This window comes from Eulemur rufifrons, chromosome 7, assembly GCF_041146395.1.
Source record: "Eulemur rufifrons isolate Redbay chromosome 7, OSU_ERuf_1, whole genome shotgun sequence".
Lineage (NCBI taxonomy): Eukaryota > Metazoa > Chordata > Mammalia > Primates > Lemuridae > Eulemur > Eulemur rufifrons.
In genome coordinates, this window is record NC_090989.1 from 87,999,185 (window position 1) to 88,014,753 (window position 15,569).

The 15,569-nt window shown below is 33.4% G+C and overlaps 1 protein-coding gene across 6 annotated transcripts in view; it reads right to left on the reverse strand.

Moving 5' to 3' along the window:
• The window catches only part of NLGN1 (neuroligin 1), a 666,223-nt gene that overhangs the window by 461,369 nt on the left and 189,285 nt on the right, over positions 1-15,569 (reverse strand). For 3 of the 6 annotated variants that reach the window (XM_069472920.1, XM_069472919.1, XM_069472924.1), the window contains one exon: positions 729-788. The exons of the other annotated variants lie outside the window; for them this stretch is intronic. In XM_069472920.1, the coding sequence (XP_069329021.1) occupies positions 729-788 (60 nt within the window). The remainder of the gene's footprint in view (positions 1-728; positions 789-15,569) is intronic. 6 annotated transcript variants of the gene reach the window in all.

The following is a 15,569-nucleotide window of genomic DNA, read 5'->3' on the forward strand; positions in this document are numbered from 1 at the left end:
CTAGAAATTATCTCTGAAATTAAAAGATATCCATTTACACTTGTTTAAAAAATACCTGTAAATTCTACCAAAAATACTATTATGTGTCTAAAGTACTTAAGTGCATTAAATGGGTGCACAATGCTTACTGCAGCTATCTAAACAGGTATAATGCCTTTCTTGTCTAAACAATTTAATTGTATTTATATGACATTTAAGCAAATCAACAGAAAATAGTATTTCTTTAAAACATATTGCTCAAGAAACACTTTATATCAGATTTTAGCTTGTCCTTAATATTTTTGGGTGTGGGGTTCTTTTTAAACAAATATCAAATGTAAAAATGAAACACATTTTGATATTGGGTATAATATTTACATAGGTTAGAAGACATGCAGAATGGGCACAGAGAGACTACAAGGGAGAGATTGTTAGTTCAAAGAATGTGGACAAATTTCAGTCAAAACGTGGGATGAAACATATCAAAAGTCAGTTCAAGAAAACAAAAAAATGCCCCTCTTTTTAAAACATTTTAATGGTTGGCATCAAAATGTAAAACTTAACATTCATTTTTTAAAAAAAATTAAAAATGTATATTTATATGTAACAACAAGCAAGAAGACAAAACACATCAAAAACGGGAATTAAAAACAACTCTTCAAAAAAAGACAAGAAGTAAAAAAATAGAAAGGGGTGGAAAAAGTGATTGAGGCCTTTGTCATGCAAATAGATTTGGTGGGAAAAAATACCTTCATCTTCAGCACCGTCATTATCACCTAAATCATCTGTCTGTTTCTTTGTAAGGGGACCTAGGATTGAGAACGGAGAAATGGAGGAAAAAAAAAGACAATTCAAGAATAAACAAGACTGAGGGGAAAAAATAAATATAAATACTAAAATTCTCAAGGATATTTCCAAAAAGAGTGGGGAAGTGGTTATGTCATAAATGATTATCTATTTTGTTTAAGAAAAAAAAAATCCCTTTCCCCAAAATATCTCACAGAAGATTTGGTTTGTGAATAAATCCAGCATAAAAAATACATTATGTTTTGAAAGTCAAGTCATAAGCAAAGAAAATGATTTTTTTAAAATACCCATTGCGTACAAAAAGGTAAACAGTTTTATTAGTTGAAAAAATTTATTCAGTGTCTTTTCTAATTTAAATTGGTGACAACAATAAAGAAAGTAGATCAAACTCGTTCTTTTATTTAGAACAATATAATAACATTAGAGAAAACAAGAGATATGAATATATTTTAGTTGTTTTCTTTTTTCTTTTGTTTTTTTTTGTAAGAGCATTTAACATTCAGTTTTTACACATTAACTCATACATTTTTCAAAACTGTGACTTTTTAAAATTACTTGTCATTACACAAATATTTCCCCATGTGTTTTCATTTAAATATTAGCTGTGAATTTAAGACATTTGCAGCCTGCACAATATATCAACAGATAATCTCATCACTCGGCAGAGCAAAGGTACCATCAGAAGTCAGTGTTTAGCTATTAAAGTAGCTACAAAGTCAGGACTTACATTTCATAATCAATTTAGTAATATAATGGAATTATGCCTTAGTACAGTTTCATGCCCAGTATATTTGTAATAGGATCATGTTTCAGTAGAATAATTGTATTAATACACTGTGAATGTTTAATAAATGTTTTATTATACTTAACAATGTTAATTTGCTAGAGTAAAGGAGCACACACCAAAGGGGAAGTCAAAGGCCAGATGAAAGTAATTTTAAGTGTCACATAATTGACATACTCAGCACACAAAAAAGCAAAATGAAGCCCACATTCTTTTCTTGTTTCCACAACCATTTAATTCGTATGACATTTCATATTCCTCATGCAAAAAGCAATCACTTACAAACACAGAACACTCAAGTTAAAAGACAGCCAACCACATAGCAGTAAGCAAGAGAATTTTATCATGCAAAAAATAACAGGCATAGAATAAAGAGGAAAAAAAAGGGACTGAAAGTCATGTGTTGATTTCAATAACAAATAGTAAAGAAGCAGGCATTAACTCTAAGCACACTTCATAGGGAAGGAATGTTAAACATTTTGATAAAGACTTGTAAGTCTTTTCAGAGATTACTGCAGATTATATTTATAATACAAAACTGAACCTGATATCATTAACCCTCAAGGAATGAAAAACACCACCTCAGAAAACAGAAGGAAAAAAATGAGATACAATACAGTTATGTTTCACAGCTCTGAGAGATAGCCTTGAAAAATAGTAATAACTGGAAAAGATTAAAGTATTGGAAATGCAGAAATTGATGATGTAATTTAAGGGACCCATTGACTACTTCAATTGTAAGGTTATGATCTGAAATCATTCCAAATACAGACAGGGAAACTGTACACAATAAATGAAGTGATATACTTTTATAGTCAATCCTGTAAGCAATTAATCCATTAAGATAAAACCTAGATAAAACAATAACTTATATTAATTGGCACTCAGTTGCAAGTCCACAGAAATCTGCATTTCTTTAATATGACCCTGTTTAAATGCAAAAAACACCCTTAGGATTATTTGATGTTAATGCAACAATGTTGCTACATTTCTGAAAAATATACATATTTTTAATTTAAATTTTTAATTTGCTGAATCAAAATGCTATAGTTGAAATATTTCTAATTTCATTCAAAATATTAGATTTCAAAAATTATATTTTCAAGCTTTTTATTTTTTCTATAATTACCTAAAACTACACACATATATTTTTTCACAATTCTATTTTCTAGGATGCTATATAAAAGTTATGGTTTTAATTATTGGTTAGCAACAAAACTTAAGTGCAGTGGTATTTATTGCTGCCAAAACCACCACCGACTTTCCAATTTGAGTTAAATTACTTAATCTGCTTAATTCTTGGCTATACTAAGAAACCACTGTTGTAAGCTCAAAAATTTTTTGCTGAGTTTGCTAATATATGAAGGTACATGTAAAACCTATCACAATTAAAATACTCTCTTTATTACGTTCAGGACTCTATAAGATATCTCTCTTGGATGATTCAGATGAAAGTGTATTTTTTCTCTTCCTAAGGTACCCAAGGCAATTTACGTGATTTCTATGGGAAATCATTCAGGTTCTACAGCCACCAAGCCAGTGGTTTTATATACTTTACATGCAGACAGAATTGCTGGCTCTTGGGCCTAAAAGTGATACACTAGTAAAAGAATCGTTATTAAAACATCATCTCCCACTTCTTTGCATGTGAGACATAGTTCTCAGTTGCTATTTGACAGCATAAGTAGAGAAGTCATAGAAATGATACTACACACACAAAGAGAGTTTTTCCTTGGATGGATGGTTGACTGACCCAGCTTTTTGCTACTTTAGTTATATCATCACTTTTCTTACTGAGCAAACTCTGTGCCTCTTAACTGATATGGGATAATGATTGCTTACGTACATTTTACAAGACAGCTTTTACTGTAATAAATCTGAAGAATTAGATATAGATATTGCTTCAGCATTATAAATACATGGGGACATCATTATCCTAGAGGAGGATTAAATCACGTTCCTCCCATAAACTTCACTTATTGATACTAAATAAAACCTTGATATTAGGTGATATTAAAGTGTTCCCATGGTATGGACTACAGCAGTATTTTAGTAATTCCAGCATAACAGGCTTTTTTTCTTTTTAACATCAAGAATTTTTTACACATTTGATTTTTGAAGGTTCCCTGGGAAGAAGAGGGTTGGTAACAGTTTTTGGCAAAACTGATTATAAGAAGAAAAAAAATCGATTTCCTTTATCTTTATGCCTAAAGGCACTGAGAATAGATATCTGAGAGGTTCCAGGGCTGCAAATTGAGAAACTCAACATTGGTTTCTCTGAGGAAGCCTCAGTGGAGTAAGCATATGCTTGTGGATTATAGGAACTGGTCCCTATGTGATCTCAGGGCTCCTTATCCCCATGCTAGAAATAAAACAGCATTGAGCTGCCTTCTTTCCTAGAGTATCAGCCACTGTGGCTCATTTTTCCTTTATTCTAAACTGTTACAATTGATGTAATTACAGACATTAAAACATTTTAAGTAGAAAGAAATATTGTAAAAGGTAATTGGCAATAATTTTCTTATGAAAAGTAGATAATCACATTTTAGGGACCGTATATTTCTCTAAGTGAAGCAGCATCATTTCCCCAATGGCTAAAACATGTATCCTTCAAACAGAAATAACAATTATTAACAACAATCCAACTATAGCTTATGTTTCTTTTAAACAGCAAATACTGCATTTTCCATACCATCAGTTTAAAATGGGTATCTTAAAGCACCAAAATATAAAGCAAATGAGACCACTAAAACCTGAATGTAGAAGTGATTTATTCTACCTTGAAACTCTATTGGGTCTGTCCTCCCTGAGGAACACACACATAACTCTCATTAGAGTTAATAGGAAAGTAGACCTCCTGTCATTTTGAAAGGGAGTGAGAGTAATTACTATATTTTATATCTCCTATAGGCAATAAATAGATTCAGTGGTGAAACAACAGGACTAAGCAAGGTAAAGGGAACTCCTAACCATGAACTTTGAACTCATTTAATTACAAAATAATTCCTTTGCAATTAACATAAGCATAATTCAAAGTATGGGCCTTTACAATAGACATGTGATACATTCTTACGTCTCAGAATCTGACCAAAGAGCTTTTTACTTTTTAAAAAAGGAGTTAAAATATCACCATTTCTCTGTAGCTAACTGGAGAATAATTATGAGCTTGGAAATAATTACTATCCACCCATATTAATGCTGCTTTTTATCATTCCCTTTGATGAAGGGCTAATACACTTTAGGTTTCAAATACATTAGAACTGATTATAAATTCCTTCATTATGGGTTCACTTCAGGAGAAATTATCCATACTTCGTGTCACACATGTCTACAAAAGGCAAGTAGGTTGAAGGTATTATTAGCTCCTGACTTAAAAAAGGTGGCCATGAGAAATTTGTCCTTCTGTAGGGAACAAGCCTCTGAAAGTTTTAGGATTATTTAGAGCTTCTGGCTCCAGCCATCCGACCATGATAGATGGAAAGCCCTGGCTGGCAACCTTGTTCTCCTCTTTCCCTATCCTCTTGACCCAGCAGCCTTTGAGGTAAATAGATTATAAAGCATCCCTAAGGCCATTTCTACAGAATGAGAGAATTTAAGGATATTGCCATTGTTGTTCTGGAGCCACTGGAAGCAGGCTAAATAAACATTCTAAGGTATGTATTCTCTCAGGACAACATTTAGTTTATAAAACTTGAATCAAGGATGTGAAAAATCTATGTGTAGTCCATATGGAGTGCAATGCCAGAATTCAATGCATTTTAAATGACAACAGGAGTATATTATTGTATTTGATTTTTGTAAATGGACAAACATTAAAAAGTAATGATTTTAAGAAATAAGATATCATGACAGTTGGTGTCATTGCAAAGCTCTTGAACTTTACCCATTGAAATTTAGTTGATTTTATATAACTGGAATGAATACACGCCTTTTGAGAATACAGAAATGAGTGATAGTGACTGATTTAGAATAATACTAATTTGATCCTACTATATTTAACAAAAAGTTATCACATTTCTTAAACTATCAATTACAGATATAAAGTAACCATAAACAATTCTAGGCTGGCCATTATTCTGTTTGCATGCTACACATTTGATAAAAGACTGCTAATAAGAATCTATATAGAACTTAAGAAAATTAACAAGTAAAAATCAAACAACCCATCAATAAATGGGCAAAAGACATGAAACGAAACTTTTCAAAAAAAGAATAATGGCCAGCAAACATACAAAAAAGTGCTCAACATCGCTAATCATTAGGGAATGCAAATCAAAACCATAATGAGGTATCACCTAACTCCAGTGAGAATGGCTTTTATCAAAAAGTCCCAAAACAACAAATGTTGACATGGATGTGGAGAAATTGGAACATTCTTACACTGCCGGTGGGACTGCAAATTAGTACAACCCCTGTGGAAAATAATTTGGAGATATTTCAAAGAGCTAAAAATAGAAATACCATTTGATCCAGCAATCCCACTAATAGGCATCTACCCAAAGGAAAAAAAGACATTCTATAATAAAGACATCTATACCGGAATGTTTATGGCAGCATAATTCACAATTGCAAAGATGTGGAAATAACCCAAGTGCCCATCAATACATGAGTGGATTAATAAAATATGGTATATGTATACCATGGAATATTACTCAACTAAAAAAACAATGGTGAACTAGCACCTCTTATATTATCCTGGATAGAGCTTGAGCCTACACTTCAAAGTGAGGTATCACAAGGATAGGAAAACATGGACCACAGGTACTTGCCATAATTGGTACTAACTGATCAACACTAAAGGTATTCACATGGTAGTAATGTTCACTGGGTGCCAGTCAGGTGACAGGGGGCTGGTGGGGGTGGGTCAACACACAACAAATGGCTGCAGAGTGCACTGCAAGGGGGAAAGGCACACTTGTAGCCCTGGCTTGGGTGAGGCTAAGGCATTATATGTAACCAAAATGGTTTGTACCCCCATAATATTCTGAAATAAAAAAAAAAGAAATCATAGCTGAAAAATAAACCTTTTCAGAAAATTCTTCATTTAAAGGGAAATAATATTTTTGAGCAATGCCATAAATCTGTATTATGTGGAAATAAAAATATAATGCAAACCACTGTGATGAGATATTATAAATGAACTTGGGAACAATTGATAGTCAAAAGAATATATATCTGTGCAAACCTTGGTGGCGGCACTCTGCCATTCATGACCATGTGTGGGGATCATTTAGGTGAGCTGCCTTACGTGTAGGCTAATGGCCCATATGTACATATGTTTTGGAATGGACCAGCTTTCCAGGGTATGAAAGCAGCACACAGGCTCTATGGCATCTTTGTGTAGCAAGAAAATACCTACACGAACACAAAATATATTATATTCCCTCAGTTCTTCAGAAGTAGAGAACAGCTGAAAACATGACTTTTGGGAAAAGGAGAATCTTATGCCAAAGTTGGGAAAGAGGAAAAGAGAAATTTTCTCTGGTATAGTACATTGAGAAGAGCTCATTTGTATTTATGAGAAAAGCAAGTTTTTCTTCATAAAATTACCTTGATTACAACACTTTGAAGTCAAAAGCAATTTCTTCTAGAATAAAAATGATAGTATCTAGGGAAAAAAGAATTTAAATAGATAAAAAGTAAATAAAATAGGCTAACCCCTAATCTGAGCATCAGCAAATTTGCACAAGCTCATTTATAATAATATGGTATTCGTTTGAATTTTTTAGTGCCAATGTAGTATTTCTACAGCATGAAAAATCTTAGAATACTCTTTCCTTCTCATCTGGAGGAATGCTGCTGGGTTATTACTTTGTGACAATATACTCCCCATTGCCCTAACTTTCCATACGTTATCCAGACTTGCAACTAGAGCAGAAGTACGGTAAGGACACAAGTGCCATCAGATGTCCAGAGCTCTCTCAATGAGGATGGGATAGAAGATGGCATCAATAGCCTAATCTCCCTGGCATGGCTTCAGTATTCTGTCATCCATCCATCCAACAAATATATATTACACTAGGTGTTCAGGATACATGGTGAGGAAAACAGTCAATACTGCTACCCTCGAAAATTAAATGTGGAGAAAGAGACATTAAACAACTAATCACACACGTTGATATACTTACAAATTGTGATAAGTGTCAAGAAAGAAAAGTCTTGGTGCTATGAGATGTTATACAAGGTGACCTATCCAAGCCTGGGAGGTCTTCAGTGACTTAGTGCAATGTGACCTGAGGGCCAAAGGATGAGCAGACACTAAGCAGGTCACAAGGATGGGTATGAGAATATAGGGTGGGAAGAAGAGTTCAGCCAGAAAAAATAGCATGTAGAAAGGCCGGAAAACAAGAGAAAGCCTGGAGGTTAGTGTGGCTGGCATACAGGGAGTAGAACAGAGAGTAGTGGGTGATAACAAGGCAGAACCAGACAGGCATCAATCAGAGCACGCAGCGCATTCTGCCCGAGGATTTTTGTCTTAATCCTCAAGGCAATGGGAAGCCATTTCCGGGGTTTAAGCACACACTGATAAACTCTGCCCTATCTGAATTTTAAACCAAAAAATCAGAAAGAGGCAAAGTCATTCTCAGAAATATAGCAGGGAATATTGTATACAGAAGCCTGCTTTATGTTCTCATCAGACAAGAATAGTTTTATTAGAATGAAATTAGATGATGAAAAAGGAACCTCTAAGGTCTTACTCCATTTCTGTTTGCAAATAAAATGAAAATCACCAAAAAGTAAAATCCAAGACTCCTACACTCCTAAAATTTTATACTTTTACAGTTTCTACTAAGCACATACGTAAATTTAAATGAAATTTGCCTGAGAATTAACATACCCTAATCATCCTTATATTCACACAAAGATAGAATATTCCAAGCTCTTTCTACTTGGATATCTTTCTAGCATCTCAGAACAACAGGGACAGCCATCATCTCCACCTTCAAAGCCAGTTTTACCTCCCAACATAGGTTTTGCTTTCAGAGGTATAACCCTTTCTGCTGTCTCCAAACTCTAAATCCAGAAACAATATTTACCTATTCCTTCATTCTCCCTCTGATCTCAGCCAGTTTTCATCAGATGGCCCAGAGAAATCTCATTCCTGTCACTCAATACTTTCTGTTATTAGCCTGGTCAGGGGCCATCATTACCACATGACTGAATTATTGTAGAAGCCTCGTGGATGCTCCTATAATCCTTCCCACTCTAGATTATCTCTCAATACATTTTTGTATTCCACAGGTTTTTGAAGTTGTCGAAAATAATAGCCACAAGCCCAAAGAGAAAAAGATTTAATCGTTGTAAATTAACATCAGCTAAAATATACACACATGCAACTTCTCCTAGGACTAAAATTGCAAGCACTCTAAAGGAACAGAAATTTAAAAGCCTAAAGTCTTACTTAGACGTGGTAGATCTTGTACTGTGAGTTTTAAAATAGCTATAACAAGACAGATGAAAACTAAATATGGTTTAACACTAGTTTTGATGTTTTAGAAATTCATGAGCAAAAATAAGATATTTTATATTCCAAATGGAAACTATTCATATAAAATATATTTTTAAAATGCCGTGCAGATTAATGTTCCTTAAACAGGACTTTCACTATTCTGTTTAAAAGTCTTTACTATCTCCTTATTCCTCTTGTCTTACACTAAATGCCCCAACCCAACACACAAGACCCTCTTTACTATTTTCAGATTTAATCTCTAAGTTCCACTACTTTGCAAAATAGATCTTTTTCCATTGTGAGTCTTGTCTCTGCTTCACAATAAAGTTACCTCATACTCACACCTTGTGTGTTTTTTTCCATATAGTTGATTCCTTAAAGTTCTATTATAATCAACTCACCTTGGAAAGGAGGAAAGGCATTAGTATAGACATAGGGAATCTCCTCTAGAATAATATGTCAAATTGAATAAAGCAGCATTGTTGTGTGTTTTGGCCCAAAATGCTGTCTTTAGAATATGAATGTTGAGAGGTAGTTCGATATTGCTTAGCAAGACCTGACTGTAAAAACACCTTAATTCTTCAGCATTACTAAATTTTATCTCCCGAAGTGAGATAAATAAACTGTTATAAAGATTCTACTTTCTGAGTGGATCTCACTGGAAATAGGTCAGTGAAGGACAAGCCCTCTAATAGGTATGTATTACCCTAAGATGACTTGACAGATTATGGTTTCACATGTGCCCCTCTTTGCTAAACATCCCTGATCCTCAGTGAAACACAGTTCCACTCTGTTTGTACTCTGAGTACTACTGTACATAGGTTGACAGGCTGGTGGCTGTCAGGGACAAAATACTGTACTCCTGTCTCTCTCCCACTCATTATCTTGCCTGATATAATAAATGTCAAGTATGAACTAGATACTGTAGAAACACCTGTGAAACCAGTGATTATGTGCCCAGACTTATAGGATGCAAGAGCTAGAAGGACTCTACTGAGTGACTATTAAACCCCCTCATTTCACAGATGTGGAAAAGAGTAGAGTGTTTAATTGATTTTACCCAGAACTCATGGCTAGTTAAAAGTAGCTCTAGGTGTGGAAACAACAGGATCAGAAATTTTTCAAAAGACAGGCTAATGGCCAATAATATATAAAACAATACTCAATGTCTCTAATCATTAGGGAAATGCAAATCAAAACCATAAGGAGATATCACCTAACTCCAGTGAGAATGGATTTTATCAAAAAGTCATAAAACAACAAATGTTGGCATGGATGCAGAGAGATAGGAACACTCATACACTGCTGGTGGGACTGTAAACTAGTACAACCTCTGTGGAAAATAGTATGGAGATACCTCAAAGAACTAAAAGTTGAACTACCATTTGATCCAGCAATACCACTACTGGGTATCTACCCAAAGGAAAAAAAAGACATTCTATAAAAAAGACATCTGCACTAGGATGTTTATAGCAGCACATTTCACAATTGCAAAGATGTGGAAACAACCCAAGTGTCCATCAATACATGAGTGGATTAATAAAATGTGGTATATGCATACCATGGAGTATAACTCAGCTATAAAAAATGGTGAACTAATACCTTTTGTATTATCCTGGATAGAGCTGGAACCCATTCTTCTAAGTGAAGTATCACAAGAATGGAAAAACAAACACCACATGTTCTCACCATTAAATTGGTACTAATCCATCAACACTTATGTGCACATATGGAAGTAACATTCATAGGTTGTTGTGCAGGTGGGAGAGGGGAGGAGGGGTTGGGTAAATTAACACCTAATGGGTGCAGTGCACGAAGTCTTGGGGTTGGGCACACTTATAGCTCTGACTCAGGTGGCAATATATGTAACCAAAGTATTTGTACCCCCATGATATTCTGAAATAAAAAAATATGAAAAGTAATATAATGTGGAAAAGATTGGGTCTAAAATTTATAATGATTGTTCAATATTATTTAGTTAACACTCTAATTGTACTCTCTCATTGGGCCTTAATGTGGTAAAGCTGAATGAGTAAAAATAACTATTTTCAATAAGCATTGATGATAAATAAGATTACCTGGCATGTTTTGGAATTGCATTCTGATATATATACTGTTTATTATTTTTACTTCTATCTTCAAACAAAATTTTATTTGCAATATTCTGAAATTTTCAATTGTGTACCAAGATTAAAGTAATTCAGTTTGCTAAAAAAAAAAAAAAAAAAAGTAGCTCTAGGTGTAGATCTCAGATTTCCTATCACCCAGTCCAGTTGCCTCCTTTACAATAAGTCACATGGCAATGAATACAAGTAGAGAAAAGGAAAAATTGAGCATAGGAAAATTTGACATAGCATAGGTCTGTTTTAAACAAAACATAAATCATAATTATATTACAACTAGAAAGCATTTAATATTCTCCTAAGCAACAATTTTATTTAATTTAGATGCAATTGAGGTTAACATTTAAATAAGAAGAAATATTTGCTGAAGTGTCTTTAGAGGAAAAAGACAAAAAAAATCTTAAAAACAAGCCAATGGATTTGGAAGAACAAAAAGTCCTAGAGTTCAAACCAAATACGTAATATCAGTTCAATGGAATAATTTCTCAGTGGTGTATATTATTAAACTGAGTGGAGTGTGGAATAATAATTAAAGCTTTGAAAAATTAAATAATTAACTAGACCTGAAAGGATAAGAATGGCTAGAGTGAATGGAGAGCCATATAGGCTGATGAAATAGTGAAATGCTCTATAGAGATTAGTAAATAACTACTGTTCAGCACTATCAGAATCCTACTCTAGCACCCAAGATGCTTTGGCGTGGGCCCTTTTCCCAGGATGCTCTTACTGTAGCATGATTAAGAAACTAAACGGTTAATGTTTGACATAGCAGGGGGATTCCACACCCAACCACAGTGCTATATGCTGATATTCTTTCTAACTACTATAGACAATTAATATTTTTAATATGACCATTGGATTATTCTCAAAGACATTTCCAAACCTAAAAGGTTATGACTCCAAAATGTATTTCCTAAAATACATTTTAATACTACTTGACATTTTTGTCTGTGTTGCAATAGGTTTGGAGATAGACATATTTAGGGTTGAATATTGGGCTTTTGTGTGCTAATTGTGTAAATTTTGACATATTTTTAATCTCATAGAGTCTCAGGAGATAATACCACCCTCTCCCCAAAATATTGCTATAATAATTAAAAGTGCCTAGTACAGTGTTTAGCGTAGAGAAGTTTAGTTAAATATTTGTTTTACCCTTCACCTTTCTTCTGTTTATTGCCTCAAACTAAAGCCTTAATACATACACACACATTCATACATTCACGTGCACACACAGTCATATTCACACATATACCTAGCATAATGTGCACTAAATAAAAAAGGATTTTAGAATTAGGTTGTCTCTACTGAGCCACCTACAGCTACATGGCCTTGATAGTTTTCTTACCCTCTCTATTACTAGTTTCTTTAGATGTAAAGTGGAATAATACCTGCATAATAAAACTATAATAAGGATTCAAGATCCTGAATGTAAAATACCTGGTATAGTGTCCAATTTATAAACAGAGTACAGTCTATAAAGAGAGAAATGATAATTATTACTGAATTGCAGGCAATCAAGAAGGAATGTAGGGCTTAAAGAGACGATGAATTTGTCCAACATCTTCTATTTAATAAATGCAGAAGCCAGGAGATGGACCCAGTTCTGTTTTATTCTGGAATTCATACCATCAGGACTATTCTGTGCTACCACAGGATATCACAAAAATGTCACAATATTTCTTCAGAGAGATAATAGAGTAGCAGTTAAAATCCAAGTGTACCTCATTAGTACTCATATTAATATATACGTGTGTGTACGTGTGTGTGTGTGTGTGTGTGTGTGTATTTGAGACTCCCTAACCACTCAGAGCAAGTTTTGTTGCTCATTTACATGGCATGGAAGTGCATTGAAATGATGAAGAAAAAAATAAATGGAACAATTTTAAATATGAGTGGAAAGTGGAGGGCAAGGTGTGCTTGGTTATTTTTCTATAGCATAAGGAAAGAAAGGCAAGGTTGTGACAAAACAGGATTAAATAAAAAAAAAAAAACATAAGTAGGCACTGTGTCTGCAGGAGGAATGAGTCTCATAGATGTCCTGTCTCCAACAGAGACGCTGAAAAGCAGAAAGGGATTAGCTATTCGGGGTGGCGAGGGGGAGCAGTCTGGAGGAAAGCAGGAAACATGGTCTATTCAAATAAAAATAGAGAACTGTAAATTTGAACTTTAGTCTATTGCTTTTTCCCAGGAAGGTGGACAGGGTGGACTCCCTAAGTACTAAAGCCAGACTGAAACTGTGAGTCAGCTGCTCCCACAGGACTCAGAGGCCTCAGCAGCATGAGATAGCTGATCTCAAAATTACAGCTAGCAAATTCTGTGGTCAGAATCCAAGTTAGTAACAGAATGCTTGGCTTCTAGCTTCAGCTCTGCCTTTTAACTAGATAATAATCTATACCACATTGTTCAGGGCACTTCATATCTCTGCGTCTTCATTTCTTCAGCTATAAAAAGAAAGAGATTGTCTCCTATCCACTTTGGGAGATTGTTGTAGGAACAAATAAGATGGTGTTTATGAAAGCACTTCAAATGGCTTTTCACACGTAATGTAGAAGTTTATATAATTGGCATTAAGTGAGCTGGAAATAGTAGGGACTACTAATTATTAATACAAAGGGCATGGTTATAAAACAAAGGACTGGCTGCATCACATGTTCAAAACAAGAATATTTATATTATCTTACAGGAAAAAGTACATATATACTTTTTATTTCTTAAATTAAAATATTCTCACTTTTTTATGTGCCTGTAATAGAAATACAGGTTCTGGAATCAGAATTCTTGATTTTGCATCCTGACTCCACCACTCTATGTGTTGTTAGATTTTTGGCAATTTACTTAATAACCCTGGCCCTTGATAATCAGTAAATTGGGCATAGAAATAATTTATACTAATTTCAAAGGATTGTTTACAAGATTGAAGGCAGTAATATGCGTAGCTCTTAGAACAGAGTCTGATACATATTAAAGACACAGTAAATATTAAGAATTATTATTAAAACACTGAAAATTGAAAGCTAAAAATAGATTATTGACATTAGAACAATTACAGGAGAAAAAGTAGATATTTTGTGGTGTCTTTAAAAAAGTGAAGGTTCTAAATATATTTAATGAAAAATTTTTTGTCAAGCTATTCTTTGATATTGAGTCATTATACATTTGAAATTGAATATCAGCAAATGAGGATTAAAATAAATACTTTTTGGGAGCAAAATGTCAAATCCTAGTTTATATCATTAGGAAATAAAGTACAGAGAATTAAAAGCAAAATGTCATAGAAATTCTATATTTCCATTTGTCATAATACTCATCAGGGAAAGAGTGAGCAGGTTTAGAACAAGCTAGCATTTCTAAAATTTTATCCAGTCAAAATGCCAAAAATATGTGTGGAAAGGTAACAATGATATTCTGAATGAAACTGTACTTTTAGATTATTTGACTATTAAAATATTGTTGCTAATTCTATTACTCAGCAACTTCTATGTTCTAGATCTATTTTCATAATTTGTGATAAGGTTTAAAAGATATTTATGTTCACCAGCACTGAAAGAAACAATTGCTTGAGGATGATCCCACTCACAATGCATCTTTGCTATGCTCAGTTTAAAAGCATCTACAATAGACAACATGGTTACTGGAATTTTACCTTCTATCTTGTATATGAATTGTGTTTGGGAAACCCATGAGCAAAATTAAGGTATTTGATCTTCAAAATATAAACATGTCATCTTAAAAGAGGCTTGTGTAAGTATTTAATGGTTGCTAGATTACAGAAATCAATATGGGATAAGAGGCTCCATGCTTTATTGATTTCTCCTTCCTTACATTTTCATTCTTTCCTTTAAGCTATTAAAATGCCTCAATTCAAGCTACTTTTTGTGAGATAGTCCAGAATAATAATATTTATCAAAGATAACATATTTAATACTAATATTTAGCCATTGGCAGCCAAGATTGCTTTTGAAGAAAAATATCTTTATCAATACAAATGCTTTTCCATTTAGTCTATGGCATTTCTATAATGGAAGTATATTTTTAAAAATGTATGGAAATCACATTTGATTTTGTGAAATATTTCACATTTAGATAAACAAGTATATCCTGAATATCAGGGAATTTTTATTTTAGTATAGAAAGCTAGAAACAGATATATTAAAATTTAAAGCAATATGAAATTGATTTTAGGCAAGAGATGTTATTCAAAAATTTGCACATGAATCAATGTTTGTAAATTTTAAATACATAAAAAGAAGCTGCAATGTTGAGCACCCTGTGGTGAATTATTTAGATAAATAAATCTCTCTTATAAGAGAATAATCACTTCAATATCTGTTTCCTAAGTTACCATTATTATGTATTTTTCCTTTGAATATGGATGCATCTGTATTTATTTAGTATTAAAACTCATGTTTTCTGATATATGCTAAGA